Source organism: Varanus komodoensis, unplaced genomic scaffold (assembly GCF_004798865.1).
Source record: "Varanus komodoensis strain SLA01 unplaced genomic scaffold, ASM479886v1 scaffold7_1, whole genome shotgun sequence".
Classification (NCBI taxonomy): Eukaryota; Metazoa; Chordata; class Lepidosauria; order Squamata; family Varanidae; genus Varanus; species Varanus komodoensis.
In genome coordinates this window covers 10,250,017-10,273,346 of record NW_025336479.1, presented here as the reverse complement: position 1 = coordinate 10,273,346, position 23,330 = coordinate 10,250,017, and the positions used below count along the sequence as shown (strand labels likewise).

The 23,330-nt window shown below is 43.8% G+C and overlaps 1 protein-coding gene across 1 annotated transcript in view; it reads left to right on the top strand.

Annotated features, from left to right (window-relative positions):
• The window catches only part of DNAH9 (dynein axonemal heavy chain 9), a 224,899-nt gene that overhangs the window by 112,250 nt on the left and 89,319 nt on the right, over positions 1–23,330 (top strand). Inside the window, exons 39-44 of the mRNA XM_044454085.1 lie at positions 5,858–6,020; positions 7,272–7,395; positions 11,106–11,248; positions 11,622–11,783; positions 13,329–13,562; positions 18,992–19,252. Of these exons, the coding sequence (XP_044310020.1) occupies positions 5,858–6,020; positions 7,272–7,395; positions 11,106–11,248; positions 11,622–11,783; positions 13,329–13,562; positions 18,992–19,252 (1,087 nt within the window). The remainder of the gene's footprint in view (positions 1–5,857; positions 6,021–7,271; positions 7,396–11,105; positions 11,249–11,621; positions 11,784–13,328; positions 13,563–18,991; positions 19,253–23,330) is intronic.

Here is a 23,330-nt window from a genome sequence, read left to right as displayed (position 1 = left end):
ACAAATAAGATGGTCTGGTACTCCCATCTCTTTAAGAACTTGCCACAATTTTTTGTGATGCACACAATCAAAGGCTTTAGCATAGTCAATGAAGCAGAAGTAGATGTTTTTCTGGAACTCCCTAGCTTTTTCCATGATCCAGCGTATGTTGGCAATTTGATCTCTAGTTCCCCTCCCTCTTCGAAATCCAGCCTGTACTTCTGGTAGTTCTTGGTCCACATACTGCTGGAGCCTAGCTTGTAGGATTTTGAGCATAAATTTGCTGGTATGTGAAATGAGTGCAATGGTGCGGTAGTTTGAACATTCTTTGGCATTGCCCTTCTTTGGGATTGGAATGTAAAATGACCTTTTCCAGTCCTGTGGCCACTGTTGAGTTTTCCAAATTTGCTGGCATATTGAATGTAGCACTTTTACTGCATCGTCTTTTAGGATTTTGAATAGCTCAGCTGGAATACTGTTGCCTCCACTGGCTTTGTTGTTGCTCAGACTTCCTAAGCCCCATTTGACTTCACATTCCAGGATGTCTGGCTTGAGGTCAGTGACCACCCCATCGTGGTCATCAAGGACGTTAAGCTCTTTCTTGTATAGTTCCTCTGTGTAATCTTGCCATCTCTTCTTAATGTCTTCTGCCTGTGTTAGGTCCCTGCAATTTTGGTCCTTTATCATGCCCATCTTTGCATGAAACGTTCCCTTCATATCTCCAATTTTCTTGAAGAGATCTCTGGTCCTCCCTATTCTATTGTTTTCTTCTATTTCTTTGCACTGTTCATTTAAGAAGGCATTCTTATCTCTTCTAGCTATTCTCTGGAATTCTGCATTCACTTCAGTGTATCTTTCTCTTTCTTCCTTGCCTTTCCTCAGCTATTTGTAAAGCTTCCTCAGACAGCCATTTTGCTTTCTTGCACTTCTTTTTCTTTGGGATGGTTTTGGTTGCTGCCTCTTGTACAATGTTGTGAACCTCCATCCATAGTTCTTCTGGCACTCTGTCTATCAGATCTAATTCCTTAAATCTATTTGTCACCTCTACTGTATATTCATCAGGGATATGATTTAGGTCATACCTGAGTGGCCTGGTGCTTTTCCCTACTTTCTTCAATTTAAGCCTAAATTTTGCAATGAGAAGCTCATGATCTGAGCCACAGTCAGCTCCTGGTCTAGTTTTTACTGACTGTATAGAGCTTCTCCATCTTTGGCTGCGGAGCACGTAGTTGATCTGATTTCTGTGTTGACTGTCTGGTGATGTCCATGTGTAGAGTTGTCTCTTGGGTTGTTGGAAAAGAGTGCTTGCTATGACCATCGTATTCTCTTGACAAAATTCTTCCAGCCTGTGCCCTGCTTCATTTTGTACTCCAAGGCCAAACTTGCCTGTTATTCCAGTTATCTTTTGACTTCCTACTTTAGTATTCCAATCCCCCATGATGATAAGGACATCATTTTTTGGTATTAATTCTAGATGTTGTAGGCCTTCATAGAACTGGTCAACTTCAGGCTATTCAGCACCAGTGGTTGGGGCATAGACTTGGACTATTGTGATGTTGAATGGTTTGCCTTGAATTCAAACAGAGATCATTCTGTCATTTTGGAGATTGTATCCCAGTATGCTTTTCCTACTCTTTTATTGACTATGAAGGCTACTCCATTTCTTCTGAGGGATTCTTGCCCACAGTAGTATACCTGATGGTCATCTGAATTAAATTCACCCATTCCTGTCCATTTTTGTTCACTGATTCCTAAGATGTCGATGTTCAGTCTTGTCATCTCTTGTTTGACCACATCCAGCTTGCCTTGATTCATGGATCTTACATTCCAGGTTCCTATGGAGTATAGATCTTTGCAGCATCGGACTTTCCATCGGACTCTCCTTTCACCACCACATACATCTGGCTTCGACTCAGTTGCTTCATTCTTTCTGGTGCTACTAGTACTAGCCTTCTGCTCTTCCCCAGTAGCTTATTGGACACCTTCCGACCTGAGGGGCTCATCTTCCGGCGTCATATCTTTTTGCCTTGTGGTACTGTCCATGGAGTTTTCATTACAAAGATACTGGGGTGGGTTGCCATTTCCTTCTCCAGTGGATCACGTTTTGTCAGAGCTCTCTGACCTGTCCGTCTTGGGTGGCCCTGCACGGCATAGCTCATAGCTTCTTGACCTGCGCAAGCCCCTTCACCACAACAAGGCAGTGATCCATGAAGGAGAGGTAGATAGGTACATCAGTCTATATTTTCAAGCATGCCCTTTACCAAGATGCAGTGCTTGCTTTCCAGCCATAAATTGGCTTTGCTTTAGTTGCCCAAAAAGGGACTTTACTGAGACTGCCTCAGACACAAGTGCTTCCAATCACCCCCCTCCCCTTCCAGCTGTTGTTTCATTCAAAAGGGGTGGGAGGGGCAGTCTAACTGTTCTTGCAACTCCAGGCAGCAAATTCAATCAGTGTCACAAAAGCGAGCAATGTGGCCGCTCCTCTGCTCTTGCTGCTCTTTTCTTTGTGTTCCGGGGAGTCTAGCATCCTTTCATTTCCCGCACCAGAGGGCCTTGATGTCTGATACAATTGTAGTGCCGTTGCATGCCACAGCGCTTTTATTCCATTTGGTTGCTAGCAGGCATTTTATTCTCAGTGGTTTTGTGCCAACCAGGCTGTACTAGAATTTGGTGTTCAGTGCACAAAAGCAGTCACCCTTAGTAACTGTGTCTTAGGCTTGCGGACGGCTTGTTTCAGAAGCTCTCTGCACACTAGCCAAGCACTGTTCCTACTTAGTACTTTGCAATTGCGTCTTAGTCTCAAAACTGGAGTGAAGTGTTCCTGCTTTTCCTTGAATTGCTGAAAGCTATGACTGAGATCCAGTTCACATGGCCACATTGGGAGCTTCTTTTTCAGCCTGGGGTTCCGTGGTTCTTTGGACCTGCTCAGATGGAATTTGCTCTCATCAAACAGATCATACGTCACCATCTTAGTTGTTTTGCTAACCGCGAAAGCAACTGGTGCTTGCCTTGTGGGACACAGTGGTTAGAAAGATGAACTCTTTGCATCACACACTGCAAAGCTAACAGCCACTTTTGCTTGCAGTGAATGGCGAAAGGGAGAGTTCTAGGACCAGCTTATTATGGGCATGATTCATACAGGCAGGCCTATTTCTTCCTGGATAGAAAGGCAGTGCTTTCTGGTGCCGAATTTCTCTCAACTTGAGGGCTGAGTTCTCTTCCAGAGATGCTCCCTAAGGCTTCCTGAGAACTTACCTTAAAATTCCCACTGCCAGTTACTAAGCCTTAGAGGTTTTGCAACTGTTCAGAATGGAAAAAGCAGAAAGCTACCCCACAATCAGTGGCTGGGGGAAGGGTGCACAGCCTTATGGGGACCCCAGAGGGGCATAATTAGTCCCAGACCTTAGGGTCAACAACCTGATTTAGCCCTAGGCAGCCTGATAAACCTTATATGATCCTGCAGCCTGCTTGCAATTTGCAGATCAGATCCTTCTTTATTCTGCCTTCATTCGAAGAAATTATTGATCTAAACTGGTCTGTAAATCTAATGCAAGGTCTTTTTTTTTGATGGCAGCCCTAGTTCTAGCAGCAGGATTGTGCACCACAGTTTGAAACTGGCTTGTTTTTCTAAAGCATAGTTCAGCTCACCCGCATTTTTTCCAGGTTTGGGCATAACAATAAATCAAATGTAATTGAAAATAGAAGCCAAAGCTTCCAATTTCCTCCCTGTGGTGGCACTGGAGGAACAGAGAGTGCAAGGTTTCTTTGCATAATGCTAAATCATAGTTCGGCATTATGTCTAAATGAGGCCAAAGTCATACAGTTAACCCATTGTTTCTATTCCCATGAAATTTTCAGAGGAAAAATAGTCATTTTCTAAGACCACATGAGTGTCTTTAAAAAAATACAAAAACACCCACATCTTGTTTTAACTCTAGCTATCTGATTTTAGTTTCTCTTCTGTGCACAGTATCAACTCTTTTATGATATTTGTTTTTACTGCCTGTATGTATGTGTTGTTTTTGTATACCAGTTTATGTAAAGATAACCTGGAGTGCAAATACATGCTTTTACCGTAGCAGGTATGAAATGAATGTTTGATATATAAGAAAGAACATCTTTAATGGCAGTATCACTAGCTCAGAAGTTGAAATCCATCTTTGCTAGCAGCTCAGGATTTGGACCCCCTGCTTCACACGCCCATGTTAATCATTAAGCTGCCTTGGGTTCCTTGCAGGAAAAAAGGGGCAGGATATAAATATAATGAATAAGTAAATGCTAGGCTTTGTCAGGTTTCTCCTAAGAAGTGCTGATTATTTTGTTATTCCAGCAGTCTCACATCAGTGGTGCCATGTGCTGCAAGCATGGCAGTGTAATCATATGAAAGGAATTTCTTTGTCATCTTTACTATTCATCCATGATTCAGCCCGGAGCAATACTGACTGCTGGGCAGCAAAATAGAGACAAACCAATTCTACCAGGACAGAATGCACTGTAAGGGTCCCATCACATCCAGAGTCTACCAACACTGCAGATCACTTTTGTATCTATGAACCAGCGCACCTCCCTAGTCCATTGCACAGTGGTTTCATGTGGGCATAACACTAAATTATGTCTTAGTATATAAGACTCAGGCTCCTGTGCTTATTTCCCCTTTCTCCTCTAGCATGGCTGTGAGCTTTCACTTCCAGTTTTAATGGAACAATAACCATGGTTTATCAAAATATAGTTAGTCTTAACTGGAGTTTATGGAAGTAAGGAGAGATTGTATATCACAGTTTGAAATTGTTTTCCTAAACCACCGTGAAGAGCAGTCACAGTTTGTCCAGGTTTTGGCATAATGCTAAACCCCATTTTAATTGGGAAGCAAAAGCTTCCGAATTTTTTGTGGCTGCAGTGAAGGAGCAGGGAGGGTGTAGCTTCTTTGCGTAATGCTAAATTGTAGTTTATGAAGCCAATGTCATACACTAAATCATTCATTCTTTACCCTAGATAATCTCTTAAAAAGCTGTGGTAAGCAGGAAACTTTGGAGGGAACAGCACATATAATTCAGAGATAGGTAATGGGCTGTTGATTTTGTTCAGAGACACCTGCTGGATATATGTGAAGTCTGAAAAGATATTCCCCCTTTGTGATCAGGGCACAAACCAAGATTAGTTACTGGGTTCTCTCTGAAGCTGAACAGGGCTAAGAAGCTACTTCCTGGGAGGCAGGAACTGCCCACCAATCTCCAGGAACGCTCAGAAGTCTAAAAGGAACATCTGCGAAAAGAAATCATAAGAAAATTGCCAAGACCATTGGCAGAGAAAGGAAATAAGGACATCTTTTCTCATTACCACTCTGTGAAGTTCTAGAAAAGGTCTGCCTCCTGTTAGATCTAGGAAGTCGAACTGGACATTGGCAGGTAGTTCCAGCCTCTGCAGGTCCTGGTCCCGGAGGCAGGACCTACTCCAGGAATGGCATGAGAAGAGCAGTTGCTCACCAGGTTTCAGTAAGTTTCAGACTCTGCGTGGTTCCTCAGTAAAGGCACTGACAGTGCATACATTGTTGGTTAAGTATAGATAATACAGATCTTTATAATCTTTCAAATAGTTGTTTTATACTTAGAAAGAAACATAAATAGATTCAATCCAAACTGGAGAGTGATCTTTATAGTCAAGATGGGAAGAGGAAACACGCTGGGAAATGAAGAGTGATCCAAGAGGACTCGGAATACCATCAGTAGGGTATGGATTACTAGTGATTCCATTCGGGTAGGACAACAGGTTGAGATTTTGTACCTTGTTTTGACTCGAATGGACTCTTCCTTTTGCCATATATTGATATGTACCAGTGAGGAAAACATTTGCCATAGTGATTGTGTGTCTTTGTATTTAGCTGCCGGATCAATCGCATCCTGGAATCTCCCAGAGGGAATGCGCTGCTGATTGGTGTGGGAGGAAGTGGAAAGCAGAGCCTGACTAGATTGGCAGCTTTCATTAGCTCACTGGAGGTTTTCCAGATCACCTTGAGGAAAGGCTATGGGATTCCTGACCTGAAGGTGAGAATCTCATATTAATGGGGACAGTAAAATAAATTAAACTTCTGCTTGACTGCGTAGAATAAGCCTTTTCTTCTGTAACTGAAATAAAATATCATTTATTCCATGCAAGAGAAGTCTCTTTCTTTTGCTAAGTTGCATTAGTTATTTTCCAGTTTGCTAAAGTTCTTTGCAAGTCCCACTAACAGTGATTTAGCTCTAGGAATCTCAAGCAAGTAACTGAGTTGGCATGACATGACACACCAGTTTTGTTGTGTGAGACCAAACCGATTCCCATTTGGTGGTAGTTTGAAGATGACCATCCACCCTGACAACCCATGGACAGGGTTGTTGTACCAGCAATATGCTGTCATGTTGTTTGAACCCAGGTGGCCAACTTCATTATTGAACTTGTTACTGGGAACTGGCCACTGAGCTGCTTGGCAACTGTGTCAAAGGATAAGCAAGCCATGTAACTTTTGCCAGAGTTGGTTGGCAGGATGTGCAAATGTCCCTGTTACGATTCAAAGATAAATGCAGGAATGCATGACTGGGCAAATTCAGAATGCACACTGGGATTGTTTGCTTGAAAGTATAACTAAATAAAAGTCTCCCTTCATGTGGTAACCTCACCTGATCAAAGATCATGCCAATCTGGAGCGTTTTGATTTGTAAGGCGCTGTTTCTTGCAGGGTGCTTTCAAATAAGCAATCATCCCCTGACCCACCCAACCACATTCTGGGGAGGCCTATTCTCATGGAGATCATTACAAAGGCTTGTTGAACATTTTGAACTTGCTATGAGAAAGATCAGTCAAGAAAAGAGCATGATGGAATGGCAGAATGAATAATCAGGAAAAAAAATAACTGCACATTCCTTTTCTTTAAATCCCAAGATTTTAGCAGAGTATAAAGCACGAATATTTGGGGGTGGGGTGAGAATAAACTTCCACTAGTAATGAGTGGTCTTCCAGTCAAGAACAGTTTTTCAAAGAACCTGTAATGCATAAAAGTTACTTGGACAGTAATGCTGTCATCTGGTGTTCTGTTTCTTGAGACAGAATCGATTTCCTTCGATATGGCCTCTGCACAGTTGTGTTGTGCATAACGTCAGCAACAGGATCAGTAATGCAAGTAGAAAAGTATGTTCTTGATACTGTATTTGGTTGGAGTTTAAATTCAGACATCAGGTTAGCAAGAATTAGCTGCCCACGCAGGGGACTGCAAATGCGGTGCTTTAATATACATGCAATTTCTTTCCTTGCTGCTACAGGCTGACTTGGCAGCACAATATGTTGCAGCAGGAGTAAAGAACGTGGGCACCGTCTTTCTTATGACAGATGCCCAAGTGGTTGATGAGAGGTTCTTGGTCCTCGTCAATGACTTGCTCGCTTCAGGTATGGAACTCAGCAATTTGTTTCATATACAGACAACAACAAATCAAAATTATGGTGCATTCTCCAAAGAATGCACATGATGGAGCCGCTTGCAATCCCAGCCTCTATTTAGGTGCCAGTATGTGCCTGGAAACATTTTTCTTTAGTCTCCTGTCACTTGTGACCTGTGTGTGCGCGTGTGCATGTATGTGCTCACGCTCTCACCTACCAATATGTCTTGGTGTGCTCTATATGTCAAGCATTAGAAAATCCCATTGCTAGTAGAGGCCCTGGCTATCTTCTAGAAATATGCTAGAATTTAACACGATGCCTGTCTGTGGTCAAAACCCATCTTGTGAACAGCTGATTGAACTTGTTACTATGCATCCTGGGGAACCCATTCCTTCCTGAAAAGGAAGGGTCTTTTTTTCCCTCCCTAGCTTTAAAAGAAACACGAGAAGGCCTTTATTCTTACAGGGCTTTTGGATGTGCCCTGCCCAGTTAACAGTATTATATATGATTCTGAAGGAAAATGTATAGTGATATAAAGTTCAAGCATAAGGTTGAACTGTGGTTTAGCATTCATGTATAAATTTCAAGACTCAGCTGCTTACCCCTCCAGTTGTCTCTTCTGGTGTGGCTATGGGAAAACCAGAAGCATTCACCATTCACTCTGGTTACTCGCTACGTCCCAGCCTGGGCAAACAGGTCATTCACATCAATTTTAGTTTGTGTGGGAAGTGAAGCCACTGTCAGAATAGGACTTACAATCCTGCCTTGTTTCTTTATGCCATCGTTAACATTAAGCACAGCTCTTCATCATCTGTGGTGAAATAAAAATGGGGTAGATTAGAAACATAAGCAGAAAGCTTTCTGCCCCTTGCTGCAACAATATCAGAGGTGAAGAGGGAGCTCCCCAGGCCAAAGCTCATCCAGGCTCATCCCTCTAGTGTTAAACTGTGATTCTCCTTCATCATCTCTGTGCATCACACATCTGGGCTTTGCGCCTATGTGGGGTCTCTGTCGGGAAGCTTTTGCAACTGAGAAATTGCTGGCGGAACCTCTCTCTCGACCTGTAGCACACCTTATCCATGGGCTCTTCTTTGTAGTCTGTGTGCATCACATGTATCGGTTCTGTGCCTGTGTGGAGCCTGTTGTTGGGAAGATTCTATAGCTAAGCATTCAATTGGGCAAGAGCCCTTCCTATGCCAGGTTTATGCAGGAGGGGCCCCTGCCCATTCCTTCAGTTCCTTTTCAAGCACCATCATGCCTGGATCAGGAAGTGCTTCTCTCCTCAAACTTCAGTATTTTCAGCATTCTTCAGACCTTTTTGCTGTTACTTTCTCCACTTTTCTTGCCTCTATATGCTTTTTCTCTCACAAACTGTCTTTTTCAACCTTTCCCTTTATGAAAATTCTACAAAATATATATTTCTCTCCACTTTCTTGCTACTCCTCATTGTGTCCCCTATCAAACTGGTCCTCATTTATATTTTTCTTGCCCTCCCCATCTACCATGATGGCTTTGGTGGTGCCATTTAGGTAATGTGTAAACTGTGACAGCAGATTCCCCACCACTACAGATGGATGGTCCCTCTGCCCTGTCTGCCTAGGCAAGGGACACATTGTTGAGGTCTGCCCAACCTGCAGGCCTTCGCAAAACAGACTCACAAACATAGGGTGTATCAATTGAAGGCCCAACTAGGGAAGAGCCCTCGCAAGCCATGATTCCATGAGGTGGAAGGTGGAAGAGTGCCTAATCACCAGGGCTGCAGCGACACCAACTAGGCCCACATTGGCTGCACTGGGGTGCCTGAATGAGCCTACCTCTCTTAGGCCAGGCTGCTCGTCTTATGGCCACATAGCCAGGAAAGCAGCCAAATGCACCAAAAAATGACCACTGCCACTATGGAAAAACAAAGGTAACATGAAAGCCCCCATCAACCCTTGCTCCTGAAGGAACACTTGGTACTGTCCTTGGGATGTTTGCAGGCCTCAGTACCAAGGGAGGACATGGCCCATACCATGCTCCCACCATATGGAGAATGGAGAGAACTCCCCAGGTCTCTACACTGACCACCTTCCTTGGCATTGGTGTCAAGGTGGTCCACGAGACCTTGCTAACATTGGGAACCACACTGCCACATTTGGAAGCCAACTTGACACTGACGCGATCGACTCTAGCCTTGCTAGGACCAATACCTCTTTCAGAAAGGGAAGGACATGGGAACAAATCCATTCTCCTCTCATTAACTGGGTCCAGGCCTCTGACTCAGAGATTGGTGAAATGGGTCATGAATACCATCTTGCACACCTATGGGCTAGCTAGCCTTCAACATGGCTCCTTCAAGGGTTCCCTCCATCTGAGCAATGGCCATGTTCACAGCCTTTCTCTCAGGAATCCCCCTGTGAGAAGTCTGCAGGACTGCCCCATAGTGCATGGTGTACAAATACTTCTGAGACTGATGACACTCTCCACGAGGAAAATAACTGCCTCAACAGCATTTAGCAAAGGGATTCCCTTGAGTAATGTTTGCTGTGCTCTGACTTAGTCAGAACTGGCAACTTCCATCAGACGTTGGGCTTGAGCAGATCGTTCTTTTCACCACACTGTGTTGTTATCCATAACAATAGCAACACCAAAACCTGCCCCATGTGTGATGCACAGAGACTGTGCAGAAGAAAGGCAGGTTGCTTACTGGATCTGTTGTTCTTTGAGTGGTCATCTGTGCATTCACACAACCCACCCTCCATCCCCACTTCTATGTCAATGATTCCCTCCCTGCCTTTCTGTTGGTGTCAAGGATTCTGACATATATCTGCCTTGATATCATCTTCCTAGCATCATGGTTATCTCTCATTTCTGCTGTCACAAATGAGCAGTCTCAGTGGAACTGATGGAATGGGTAGAAATTCATGCATAAGACACGCTAGTGATTGGGGGAGGGTTTCTTTTAAAAATCCCTCAGCTTGAGAAGCTTTCCAATGCAGGCTCTGCCGAAGCACAAAACCCATAGATGACTACTCAAAGAACTACATTTACAGTAAGCAAAGTGTCTTTTGTCAGTCTGCAGCCATATCCTCCTCAGTGCCTACTGACTATATAAATTTACTGGTAGCTGCTGTTCTGCTGTTCTCGCTACCTTGGCTGTGAGAAATTGGTCACATCTGGGATCTGGAATAATGATAAGTGTATTTTCCTGTTATGCCTACTTTCATGGCACCACACTGATGTGTTTTCTTCCTTTATTTATTTGCCTGGGAAGATGTGCCCCCAGATGATTCTTGACATACCTCCTGCAGAAATAGTTCAGGCAAGGCAGACTTGGTCTTTATAAGCTTAGCTAAGACCCATAAAGATGAAGGAGGATGGTTCTTTGCAATACTTAAAGCTCTTCATCCTGGAATAAGAACATAAGGAAAGCCATGCTGGATCAGACCAAAGTTTCATCTCGTCCAGGACTCTGCACACATGGTGGCAAACCAGCTGCCCTCAGGGTCTCTCAAGCAGGATGGGTGCAAGGCCTCCACCTGCCCAAGTTCCTCAGCAGCTGGTGTGTGCAGGCAGGCTACCTTTGGTAAAGGAGGGAGTGCATAGCCAGCCAGAGGTAGCACACAACCAGGAATCTTTCCCAGGATCATTCAGTTAGAGCCCTGTGCAGCATTGCACTGAAACTGCTGTTCCAGTTCTTTAAAAATCATTGTTGCTGCAATGATAACCTTTGTTTCCAGGAGAAATTCCTGATCTTTTCCCTGATGAGGAAGTTGAAAATATCATCAGTAATATGAGGAATGAAGTTAAAGCCCAAGGACTGATGGACACCCGGGAGGCCTGCTGGAAGTACTTCATTGATCGGGTTAGACGACAGCTCAAGGTAGGATGGTGATCTCCAAAGACCAAGATCTTACATGTCTGACAGCTATTTCTGATGGTGGACTTTTTTCAGTTCACCTCAAGGGTATTTACACAGTCATGAAATATTGCCACTTGAGTCTTGAAAGAATCTGAGATTGTTGCAGCAGAAATTCATCCTGCATAGCGCATGAAAGCATCACACATGAATAGCAACAATAAACATAGTCAGGGGAGGAAATGCCTAAGTGGAAAGGCACATTCTGAACCATACATTTATTTTGAGAGCCTTTTCCAGTGGGACTTGAAACACATAAGGCAAAGTCCAACCCCATCATCCTTTTCGACCTGCCATTCTGACCATGTTTCTCTCTGCCTGTTTACCCTTTCCTCAGGTTGCTCTTTGCTTTTCCCCAGTGGGGAACAAGTTGAGGGTTCGCAGTCGGAAGTTCCCCGCCATTGTGAACTGTACAGCAATAGATTGGTTCCATGAGTGGCCCCGAGAGGCTCTAGAGTCAGTCAGTCTGCGCTTCTTGCAAGGGACAGAAACCATTGAGGTAAGCAGTTATTGAAGGGCTGCTTCACAGGTTACTGTTTCTGCGGCTGAGTTTTTTTTTTGCCGTCATACATGCTGAGTTTTGCCGTCATACTGGAAAACTTTTCATTTGCTAATGCGTGAATGGCACTTGTGATGTCCCTTGGGCTGTTGGTGGATCCTCCTGTGCTGAGGAGCCACCTCAGTTGATCTACTCCTCAGACTACATGCAGACTCCTCAGATGCCCTCCGACTTGATTTTTCGCACCTGACATGTTGGCTCTCTATGTGAGGCAGTCTGTGTTCCAAAGCTATCCCTCAACATGTTTTCACATTTAACCTGCATGGTAGCAGCTAGGATCCAGCATCTTGCAACCTGAGGCCATCCTTTCTGTGTCAGGTTCATGGGGACATTCATGTGTTCAGTGGAAAGTGTGATCGATCCTAGGATGCATGTTCAGGTGTATGTGTGAACAGCTGCCAACAACTGTGAAGACTCCTTCGCAGCCTCTTAAGGTTGAAATAGCAACACTTTATTTTAAAAGTGCTAAAAATGTGTGAAGGAGAGTGTTACCTGTTATGGGTTTCTGAATATTTGACACAAGTTGTGCTGCCAGGTCTCAATATGTCCCAAAACATCAGGAGTGAGAATGCATCTTTTAAGCACCCCAAATTAGACACAGTTTGTATGTGGTGAAGCCCCACCAAAACTGAGGCAGGTAAGGAGCACTTCTTTTCTGGACTTGGCTGTTTCCCACTGAGCTAAATTTAGTTTTTCTACACCAAGCTTTTGTTCAGTCCTTTTGTTTTGAGCTAAATACTTATTTCTGAGCATGTATTTCCATATTTTATACTGTAAAAGGTTTATGTTTAAGTAGCAGAATTCCCTATTCTAATGATGCTTCTGTGAAAAAAGGAGTGAACTTGTGTTTGTCCTCCCTGCCAAAGTGCTTTGTGGGTGAATGGGGGTTCTTCTGGCAGGAGCAATTGGGGCTCAGAGGTAGCAGTGCAAGTCCAAAGGTGGGCTGTTTCTGAACCTGCCTGCTCCCAGCCCACTCCTCACTCTCCGCCTCCCCATTCCCTGAAGGAAGCACTTGCTTCTAGTGGTGCCACTCAGGGAACAAAATTGCATCCACTCTTCTTGACATCTCCACCACTGGCCTAGTTAGTGTTGCTGTGCCTTCTTCGCCACTGATGGGATTTTTTCCTGGGGCAAAGAGAAGTGTGCATGTGCCACCTAGACTGGAGCTGGTTTTGAGGGGAAGATTCTGCCTTAGGCGTATATGTCCATAAATATGTGTTATATGAAGGAAAAGTCTTCCGTTTCATATAACCAGTCCAGTTCCAGGTAGCAATATCAAAACCCAAGGAAGATTTTGAGACGCTAATTCATGAAGAGTCCATTCTGTATTAAGAACAACACCTTGTTGCAATACTGAGACATGGCATTTTGTTTGTTTGTTTGTTTATTAGATTTCTATCTCATGCATTAGCCAAAAGAGCTGTCTTACAGAGTAAAAAATTTAACTCATTTAAGGTTTGAAATATTTTCTCTTTCTATGTTAAGGCTTCTGTGAAAGAATCTATAAGCAAGTTCATGGCTTATGTGCATACCAGTGTTAATGAAATGTCCCATTCATACTTGAGTAATGAACGTCGCTATAACTACACCACACCCAAGTCATTCTTGGAGCAAATTAAACTGTATCAGAATTTGCTGCTTAAAAAGGGGAAGGAACTGACAGCAAAGATGGGAAGACTAGAAAATGGCCTACAGAAGCTCAGCAGCACAGCGGCACAGGTAAGCAGATGGTTGTTCCTGGGTAGGTACCATCAATAATGCATGCATTATAAATGGAAGGCAGGGAAGTAATAGAGCGTCTCTCTTTGTATGCACAAGTCCATGAACACACACATTATGCATACTCCATGAATGTAAGGTGCTCCATTAGCTCCCAGGTAGCTAAGAGCAGAACTGTGGGTTCTCAGTTGCACAGATCTGTGTTGGGTTTGTTGGTTGGTTCCAAGGAGTGAAGTCTGTGGGCTGGAAGAATGTTACATTTACAGGACATTGTGAAGCATAATAATGCTTTTGCCCAGAAGCCTTGCACACTGCTGCTTTTAGAAAACAGATACTGACATATTTAGACCTATGGGACTGATTCAGACCCTTGAGATGTGCCAGAACGTAGGATGGATGCAGTCCCTCTTATGTGTCGTCTTTCCCCCCCTTTCATTCAAAGAACTGCAACGTTCCAGTAGTATGGGAGATACTGAGATATTTTACAGGGATAGTTCAGTCTCTTTCATGGATAAGGAATGGAAATGTTTTTGGGACAGTGGCATCTGCCTTCCAAATAGCTGGACATGGCTAACTTCTGAAAGTGCCATGGGATGGGTGTAAAGCAGGGGTCTCAAACTCAACTTACCTGGGGGCCGCTGGAAGTAGAGTCTGGGTGAGGCTGGGCTGCATCAAGTATTCCACCACCGCGGTGGTGGTGGGCCACTCATCCGGAGGCCGGCCTGGGCGCTGCTGGCGCTTTGAAGGCCGCAGGGCCCCTCCCCCGTGCCCCGTCCGTCCCGGCAATTGGCCCGTGGGCCGCGAGTTTGAGACCCCTGGTGTAACCTGTCAGAGAACCTATCTAGAACGTCCTGTGTGTAGCCAGAAATTTCTCCTCAGTGTCCATTTTCTTGGTAACCCTTTTAGAGCTACACTATTCCTGTTTTAAGCAGTTGTTTATTTCAAGATGAAAACTTGCATATTTCATGACACAATGTCCTACAAGTAGATGTTTTACAATTAATCTTAAAATATTTATGAAAGTAGAAAAGTAGCCTTGTGGCCTTATGTGAATTCTTTTTAAAGGAATCTGTAATAACTGTGAAAATTATAACACTTAAGCTAGTATTGAACTGGAGCAAAGAGCCTTTGTGCAAAAAGTTAAGGAAGAAGTTGAATCTTCTCAGACTGGGTTCCTGGAGTGAGGTAGAGTTCCAGTCCTTTTGAAATGGCAAAAGCCAGGATGGCTTTCCCGATAGAGGCCAGCAACAGGATGTCCTTGAAGCAAACTATTGGAAGGTGCTTCCTGGCTCCCCACATGGACTATGGGAAGGTGCTTCCTGGCTCCCCACATGGCATTGTAAAGGCAAGAAGAGGGGCAAGAAAATATGATAGCAAGGCATTTTAAGCACTATAATTTGAGACTCTGGGCCCCCATTCCTCGTTGCTCTCTTTGCAAAGAGCAAGAAAATGAATTGCAAACCAAAGATTTATGTGGGTATGAGAGCCATTTAGTTGTATAATTTGCAAATTGTTTTCTCATGGGAAGGTAAAAGCTTGACTGGGTTGAAATTGGGTGGAATGGAGTTAATGGCAGAACCATGGTACCACAAAGAACAGTAGATGGATTTATTTTCTTTTAAATGACCCATTATTTGGGGAGCTTTTATCAGGAGACTAGAAGGATGTGGAGAGGTTGTTTGCATGCTGCCTTTCAGTTCAACAGCTCTTAGGTCAGCGTATAACATGTGTGTTTTTGACAATGCTGCCAATGAGCTTATTCTTTAGTATGGTTCGCTACCCCACAGTTCTGTTCTGCTGCAGTGGTTGATATGACCACCCTTCCTTGCAAAGGATATTGGTTTACCTTGGAACATGCTGCTGTGTCTATGTTAAAGGTTTGGCTCATTGCAAAACTTATCTCTTAAAGTTACAAAATCAGGGTTTAAAAAACAACAGTATGTGTTTAGAAAACTCTTGGCCTGTGAAAGGAGTGGTGCTTCTTTCTGGGACCCTTTGTTGATATTGTATGGAAATCAGATGGAAGGTTCTCGCTTCCTTATTTCTGTGCCATGCTTATTGAGGGAGCAGTCTGGGAAGGAGGAGCCTTTGGATATCCATTTTGCTCTTCATGATGAGAGGGCTGCATTCTCCTTGTCATCTTGGGTCAGAGATAAACCCCTTAGCGCTGCTTTTTGTTACACATGATTCATTGATTCTTGACTTCAGTCTCTCCTGCTGCAGCAATTAACTGCTGACCTTTCCACGTAGTATGTGTAGTCCTGAAGCCAGGCACAGGCAAATGGATTAAAAGACCCTGCTGGGTGCCTACTCGAGAGGCTCTCTGTCCCTTAATGTTCCTACTTTTTGTGCAGGTTTTTTTCCCTTCTGTTCTCTGGGAGTCACAAAGAACTAGCCTTGCTTGCATCTGGCTTGTTTTTCTCTCCTTCTAATTGATAAAGACAAATCTATGAAAGTCCTCACATTTCTTAGTGGTGGTAGAGATAGCACATGCTGATGATCTCTGCCGAGTCTTTGATTTGGTTAATGCGTTGACCCTGTTCTTCCCAGCCTTGGGTGCTTTGCATAGAAGGGAAGAAACAAGTCAAAAGTATATCAAGGAAACACCCATGACTATGTGCTCCACTATTTTCCCTTGCCATATATCGGTTTGAATTCTAATAATTTCCTCCTCAGTAGGTAAAGTTCTCCCTACTGTCTGGTTTCTGGAGAATCCTATTAGTTTGATGAGAAAACTGGGTTTTGGTTTTTAATCAGTCTTGCAGACCATTGATAAGATGGTTGAAAAGGTATTCAGATTAGCATAAAGTCATAACAGAAACTAAACCTTTTCTATTCTTCTTTTTTTCTTTCTTCCCTTAATCATTACCCACAGTTAGCCTTTCTTGTAAGTTGAGGGCCCAATTAACAGTTTTTTAAAATGATTGCTGCAGAATCTAAGCCCTCAGGTCACATGATATGTATTTGTCTAATGATCCTTTTAATACAAACATAGGCAGGTTGTGTGGTAGCATTTAGGAATTGACAAATTGTGGGGAGGAGAGGGCATTTGCCCAACATTTTCCAGTTCCAAATTACATCCCCATCCCTGGAGTGGCTTCTCTCACGAGGTATCAAATGCCTGTCTGCCAGGACAAATAAACCTTTGAAAACTTATGGAGAAAAAGGCACTCTGAGTAAGTGATCTGGAGCAGGCAAGTGAGTGGGCATGATTGTGTAAACTCCCTTCCCCATGCTGCTTTTCCAGTGAACAGTATTGGGAAAAAAGTTTCCTGTGTTGAAAGTGTTGCTGGGATAAGGTCACAGCTTTTGCATGTAATGTGTCATTAGGACATAGGTATTAAGATTTGTAGAGCTTGCTTTTTGTGGGTGATGAAGCTTGTTGTGTTTAAAGACATTTTCCTTCCTTTATTGGAAGATCTTCCAATAGGGATAATTGTTTTGCTTTGCCACATTTTCTTCCAGATTTTATGCATTCAATTTGGCTTATTTCAAATGTTCTTAATATCTTGGGCCTCTTTTGTTACTTTTTATTTCCTTGTTGTTGTTAAGTCTTTAGCCTTCAGTTACTGTTATATGCTCTGCATTTTCTCTGTACCTTTTTAAAAGGAGATTTTGTCTGGGAATTCTATTGCATCTTACAATGAGAGCCACTGGATTGCATTTATATCCTCTCCTTTTATGTAGCTGTTACAAGTATTGTGTAGCGCTTGACAAGTCAATCCCTTGGTTGCCTCATCAGAGCACTTAAAACCCTATAAACTTTCTATTCACACATGTGTTCAGCATGCAATTACTCACCACAAACTGAAGCCATATCTAAAATCAGCCAAAAAGAAAAAAGCTTCTCCTTCCATTTTCCCAAACCTCCAAAGACGTTTAAATGAATAAAAAGTTGCCCCTGAGTTTTGCTGATCAAGGTGCTTATGCACACCCCCAGCAAACCCAGAGCAGTTTTGTCTCCCCCAGCAGAACGTCAGGAGATGAAAACGGATTAGCCATTCTGCAAAGGCACATACAAAAGGGCAGGGCTGCACTTGCAGCTTACACAAAATGCCTGCTACTCTCTCTAGGTGATTATGGGGCATTTTAGAATCTTTGCTGGAAATGGCATGGAATTCCAGACCAATTATATGTCTGCCTTTCCCCACAGGCAAAGGTAGACCCTGGGGCTGTAGAGCTTACAAGTTAAATGGAAAGATACTTTGTTCCATAGAGCGCCATAGGTTTTTTTTTTTTTTTTTGGTAAAAGAAGTAAAGCTGGAGCTTTCTCAGAGCCTGCAGGGAGCTGTTCATTTTTCAAAGCAGCATTGCTACCAGAGCATGCTGCAGTTTCTTTATGGCCGAAACTAAAAGATCTGCGAAGATATTCCATATTCCTCCATTCTTCCCATGCCAGGCAGGGCATCAACAGCGCCACATAAATAGGGAAGGACTGAATATGGCAGAGGAGGAGGAGGAATATGGCTTGCTGTTCACAATGCTGTGGGGAAGAGTTTCCAAAGTGCATGAGAGCTTGGAGTTAGAAAGCATCTTGATCTATGACAATGTCTTGTCGAGTGAGACTGTGTTTTCAGTATGGTGTAAGAAAGACGCAACAAGCCAGCAATGAACCCCCTTCCTGCCCAGATAGCCTTGGGGAAGATGTGCCAGGTTTGGAGGTGGAGAGTACAGTCCCCTTTCCTCTCGGATATAGAGGTGAAATGTGCCCACCACCTACATTGACTGAGAGAGATGGTCCGATGGCTGCTGAGCTAGCTCAGTGGTTTCATGCGGAGAGTGTCAATACTCTGTGTGCTCGAGTGATACCGATGGCACTGCTCTTCCACCTCCTCCTGCAAACTTCAGCTGCCAAGGTTTTCAGCAAATTGTCTCAGTGACAAGAGTGCACCAATGCCCCAGTCATACAACAGCTTCCTTTTCAACACGTAAGATCTTTTTGCGGCTTGGAAGAGACAGAAGCATTTAGGAGCTCATGAGAGAGGATTCTGGGGAACCTGGAGAGGGGCTGCCCTTAAGTAGGAGAACAGCAGGAGAACTAGGGGGAGGCTACTTGCCAGGAGGGAGAGCGCTGGTAGTGGGAGGAGGGTATGTTTCTGACCCTTGCAGTGATTCAGAGCATAGAAACCTCCTTCCAGATGCTCTTCAGTGCATGATTTCACATGCAGCAAAAAGGAAGAGCATTAGCTAGATATCACATCAAATCCCAAGGGAATGTCTCGGATGCTGAACCCGGTGGAAGAGTTTACTTTCCTCTTAACCAAATCCAGTTCCCAGTATATGTCCATTAAAAATCCAGAACCAATGACTAGTTTGAAGGGAGCAGGGAGTGAAGATCTGTGTGAGTCCTGTTGAAGAGACCCACCGACACTGCATAGGGGCCCCTGCTTTGAAGTCATGCTAGTCCTGTGCTCTCTTCTTTGCTTCAGGTAGATGATCTAAAGGCGAAGCTGGCAGCTCAGGAGGTGGAGCTGAAGCAGAAGAATGAAGCTGCAGACAAGCTGATCCAGGTCGTGGGCATAGAGACAGAAAAAGTCTGTAATGAGAAGGCCATTGCAGATGATGAGGAGCAGAAGGTGGCCCTGATCACACAGCAGGTCCAGCAGAAGCAGAGAGACTGTGAGGAGGACCTGGCAAAAGCTGAACCAGCCCTTGCTGCTGCTCGGGAAGCTCTTGGCACACTCAACAGGGTATGAAACACAGACGGGGCAATGGGATGGAAGGGAGGCTGCTCCTGTTAAGACTGCAGTGCTGTACATGCTTAACTAGGAAGATGTGCTACCAAACACAACTGCCTTACTTCCAAGGCAGCCTTCCTCAACCTATGTGCACCAGATCATTTGAGCAGCAACTCCCAGCTTTCCTTTCCTTACCATTGGCCATCCTGGCTGGGGCTGATGGGAAATCGTGAGGGAACTGCACTGGGAAGACGTACATCGGGTCAGGCTGCACATTTCTCTTGCTTGTAGGAGAACAAGGGAAGTGGACCTTGCTTCTCAATCAATCATGAGCTCATACCAATGATTCACCTTTGCTCAGGAAAAGCTTCTACTTCCTTTGGTCTCTTCTAATTTTAATGTTCTATGTTCAGGGGCTTTGTTTTATGGTAATCTGTGAATGACTACCCATAAAGCATTTATGTGGGCATTGATATTCTCCACATAGGTATTCTGGAGCTGAACAATGTTGAGGGGCCATAGAATTACACCCCCCCTTTAAACATATGCATAGAATGAATTGCTCCTTTCTTGGTTAACCCAAGAAAGTGTCTAAAAACAAACAAATTGCAGGTAGGTGTTTTCTATTTGATCCCACTTTTCAGAAGATGGTGGTGCTTTTGTGACTTGATCTTTGTGCTTAAAAACAATACTAACACAACAGGAATATGTTTGGATCCTGTCAATTCAAGTTTCATGCTGATACTGTATATTGTCTCATTAAGGTAAGATGAATGGGAAGCATAGACCTTCCCTGGAGACTCAGGTGGCAGCATTTACCAAGCCCCAATAATCTCCTCCTCCTCCGTTGGCGTTTAGCCCATCCATTGACATGAGTAATTGGCTTCATTTGTGTGTTTATTAATAAGAAAATACAGCAAGTAATGCTGATACATTTACACTGTGCTTTCATATAAACTTGGAGCAGGCAAAACCATAGGCCCAGATCTTTAGCATAAAGCAGTGGAAAATATAGATCTCTGGCCAAAGCTAGGGGAGTAGAATCAGTGGATGTCAAAATAGGTTGTTTTGGCTTTCCATTTCAGTTGTGATGCCGTCTCTACAGTTTTAATCATGAATAGCTCAATTTGAAAAAAATGCCACCCATATGGTATATTCTTTCATTAATACTCATAAGCACTGGAGTATCAGTTTGATGAAGGACTTCAACGAGAGAGAGAGAGAGAATGTTCAGCTGTCTTATATTTGCATATTCTCCATCTACCCTTCAAGATAATTGAGCTTGGTGAAAAAGAATATTACTCTGGGGCTCTTTCTTTCTTAGCTGATGCTGCTCTGATAAAAAGAGCTGCCCTCTATAGGTTGCACAGTACAGGGTTTTTTGACTGAAAATGTATGGCAAAGATTAATATACAACTCTTAAAATAGTAAGAATTGTTTGCTTTATCCCTGTGGAAGCTCACAAGTAGGATGACAAGAAGGTGATAGCCTTGTCCTGTTGTTTGTACCTAGCATGGCATTGTTCAGAGGTGTACTGCCACTTGAACAGAGAGGTTTCATTTAGCCTTCACAGCTAAAAATAGCTTGGTAGATGTTTCTTCCAATAATTTATCTAAACAATTGTTGGCAGGTGATTGGTCTTAAACTTGTGAGCTTGTACCAGCTCAACCCTGGACTCACCTGATGGTTTTGAAAATCAATTTCAGTCTTTTATCAGTAAAATGGGCATAATAATTATGAGTGTTTCAACATTCTCATGTTAACATGAGGTGGGAAGTGATGGTGTCCATCCCATGTCTTGAGAGCAAGATGAACAATGACTCTGATTAAGGGAGTGGAAATATTTCAAGGAGAAGGGGAAAATGTAGGGCCAGTTCAGACAGCTGTGCGTAATCATCATCAAGGTTGAGTGAAGCCCTTTGCAGCTGGGTGCTTCAGCCTCCAGTTCTTTGCCATGTGCCGATCTGAATCAGAGAAGGGACTGATTTGCCACCCTTCTAGTTCCAGTGTTCATTTGTATGGTCTTTAGATTCCTGTACAGTCTATGTTGTGTGAACATGTCTGTAGAATTTTCTCTAAAAGAATGACATATTTGCAGTTGATAAACACACCTTCTCTCTCTTTCCTCTTTGTTCTTTTCTCAAAAACACCTTTTCTGAGAGGATTTCTGCCGCTTGTACTGTGCTTGGCTGTAGCTGGCGCCTCTCCCTTCATATTGTTGATTCATTTTCAGAATAATTCAAAACCCAGAGCTCGGCACAGGATTATCTGTGTGGCCTTAAAACAGATGTCAATGTTTCTCACTAGCAACTAAATGAAAACTGGATTTCAGCTCCAGGTAGGCTTGGCTGTCAGGCAAATCATTTGAACCTTTTTTTACGACTGGCATTGCCAGGAGGGTTTAGCTGAGGGGTAACATCATGTAGACACTTTGCAACTTTAGCCCCCCTTCCCCACAACCGGGGGGGGGGGGTGCCAGCACCGCACAAGGAGCGCTTCCTCTCGGGCTTCCTGTATTTACTGACAGCGACAGAGGTATGGCTTTGTGCAGAAACTCAAAGCAGTTCAAATAGAGTGTGTTGGAGCCTGGAAACTGCTTATACTATTTACTTCACTTCATGGAAATTTGGAAAGGGCCATGAAGACCACTGGGTCCACCCCCTGCCGTTGCAGGACACCAATTTACTTAGTTGGACCCTATGATATTATTTGCCCCTTCAGCTCTACTGTTCCATGATGCTATGGACTCCCTGCTCAGTGCAGGACTCCCAAGTCAAAGCATCCCTAACAGCTGTTCAGCTGCATCTTGAGTGCCTTCAGTGTGGGAAAGCCTTCAGCCTCCTAGTTAATTGGTTCCATTGTTCTGTATCTCTAACAGTCAGAAAGACTTTCCTGATGTTCAGCTAGAATCTGGTTTCTTGTACTTTGATCCCAGCATTCCATGTTTTGCATTCTGGAATGATAGAAAAGAGATCTCGGCCCTCTTCTGTGTGACAGCCTTTCAAGTATTCGAACAGTACTATCATATCTCCCCTTAGTCTTCTCTTTTCAAGGCTAAGCATACCAAATTCTTTCAGTCTCTCCTCATAGGGTTTTGTTTTCAGCCCTCTTATCATCTTTTTTGCCCTTCTCTGAATCTTTTCCAGGTTATCTGCATCCTTCTTAAATCGAGGTGCCCAAGAATTGGATGCAGTACTCAAGATGAGGCCTGTCCAGTGTTGAGTAGAGGGGATCCTTCTACATGTTCTGAACATAAAAAAGGCTGGAATGGTCCAAAGACCAGCATCCAGCTTCCCCCAGTGCTGGACAGATGCTTCTGGGAAGATGCCCACAGGAGGACATAAGATTAATAGCCCTTTACTGTTCATGTTCCCCAGCAACTGGTATTCAGAGGCATACAGACTAGGTGTGGGCAACATGCAACCCCTTCCCATGGGCTAAGTGGTTGCTTGAGGGATGTCATCCAAACCTAGCCAGCATGGATTATGCAAGGGTAAAACAACCCTCCCCTAAACTGAAAATAGACCATGCATTATGTGAGGGTTGTTTAATATTCAAAATGATGGCTACATGTACCACAATCTCACCATGAATTAAATAGCCAATGGTTGGCTTTCATACCATGACAACAGCAGCACTGACTCGATTGAGATAGCATGATAATTCACACCAAAGGGTTAAATGTGTCATTGAATTGTGGGTTTTTGGTGACCCATGGATTGTCATGTTGCTCAGTCCATCTGTGTTAAGAAGCCGTGGCTTTTAACCACAATCTATGAAGAGAACCCATGGTTTGTTGTTGACGTGTGAACTGTGGATTGTTCACTGTGGTTTCTGCTCCCTGAGCTGGCAATAAAAAACAACAGGCAGCAGCGCTGAGAGGTAACTGTGGCTCACATGCTTTACCACAGTGTCCCTGACCAGAAAGTCAGGCTCACAGTTGTAACCCTCCTTCTTCCGACAATCTCCTTCCCCTGAGTCTTCTGGGCAGAGTACTGTGCGACAGAACAGGGAGGCATGAGGATCCTCTTTTTGCAGATGCAGTCACAAGCCCATGGCTGTCAGGCCGTCTCTGCTGAGCAAAGAGGAC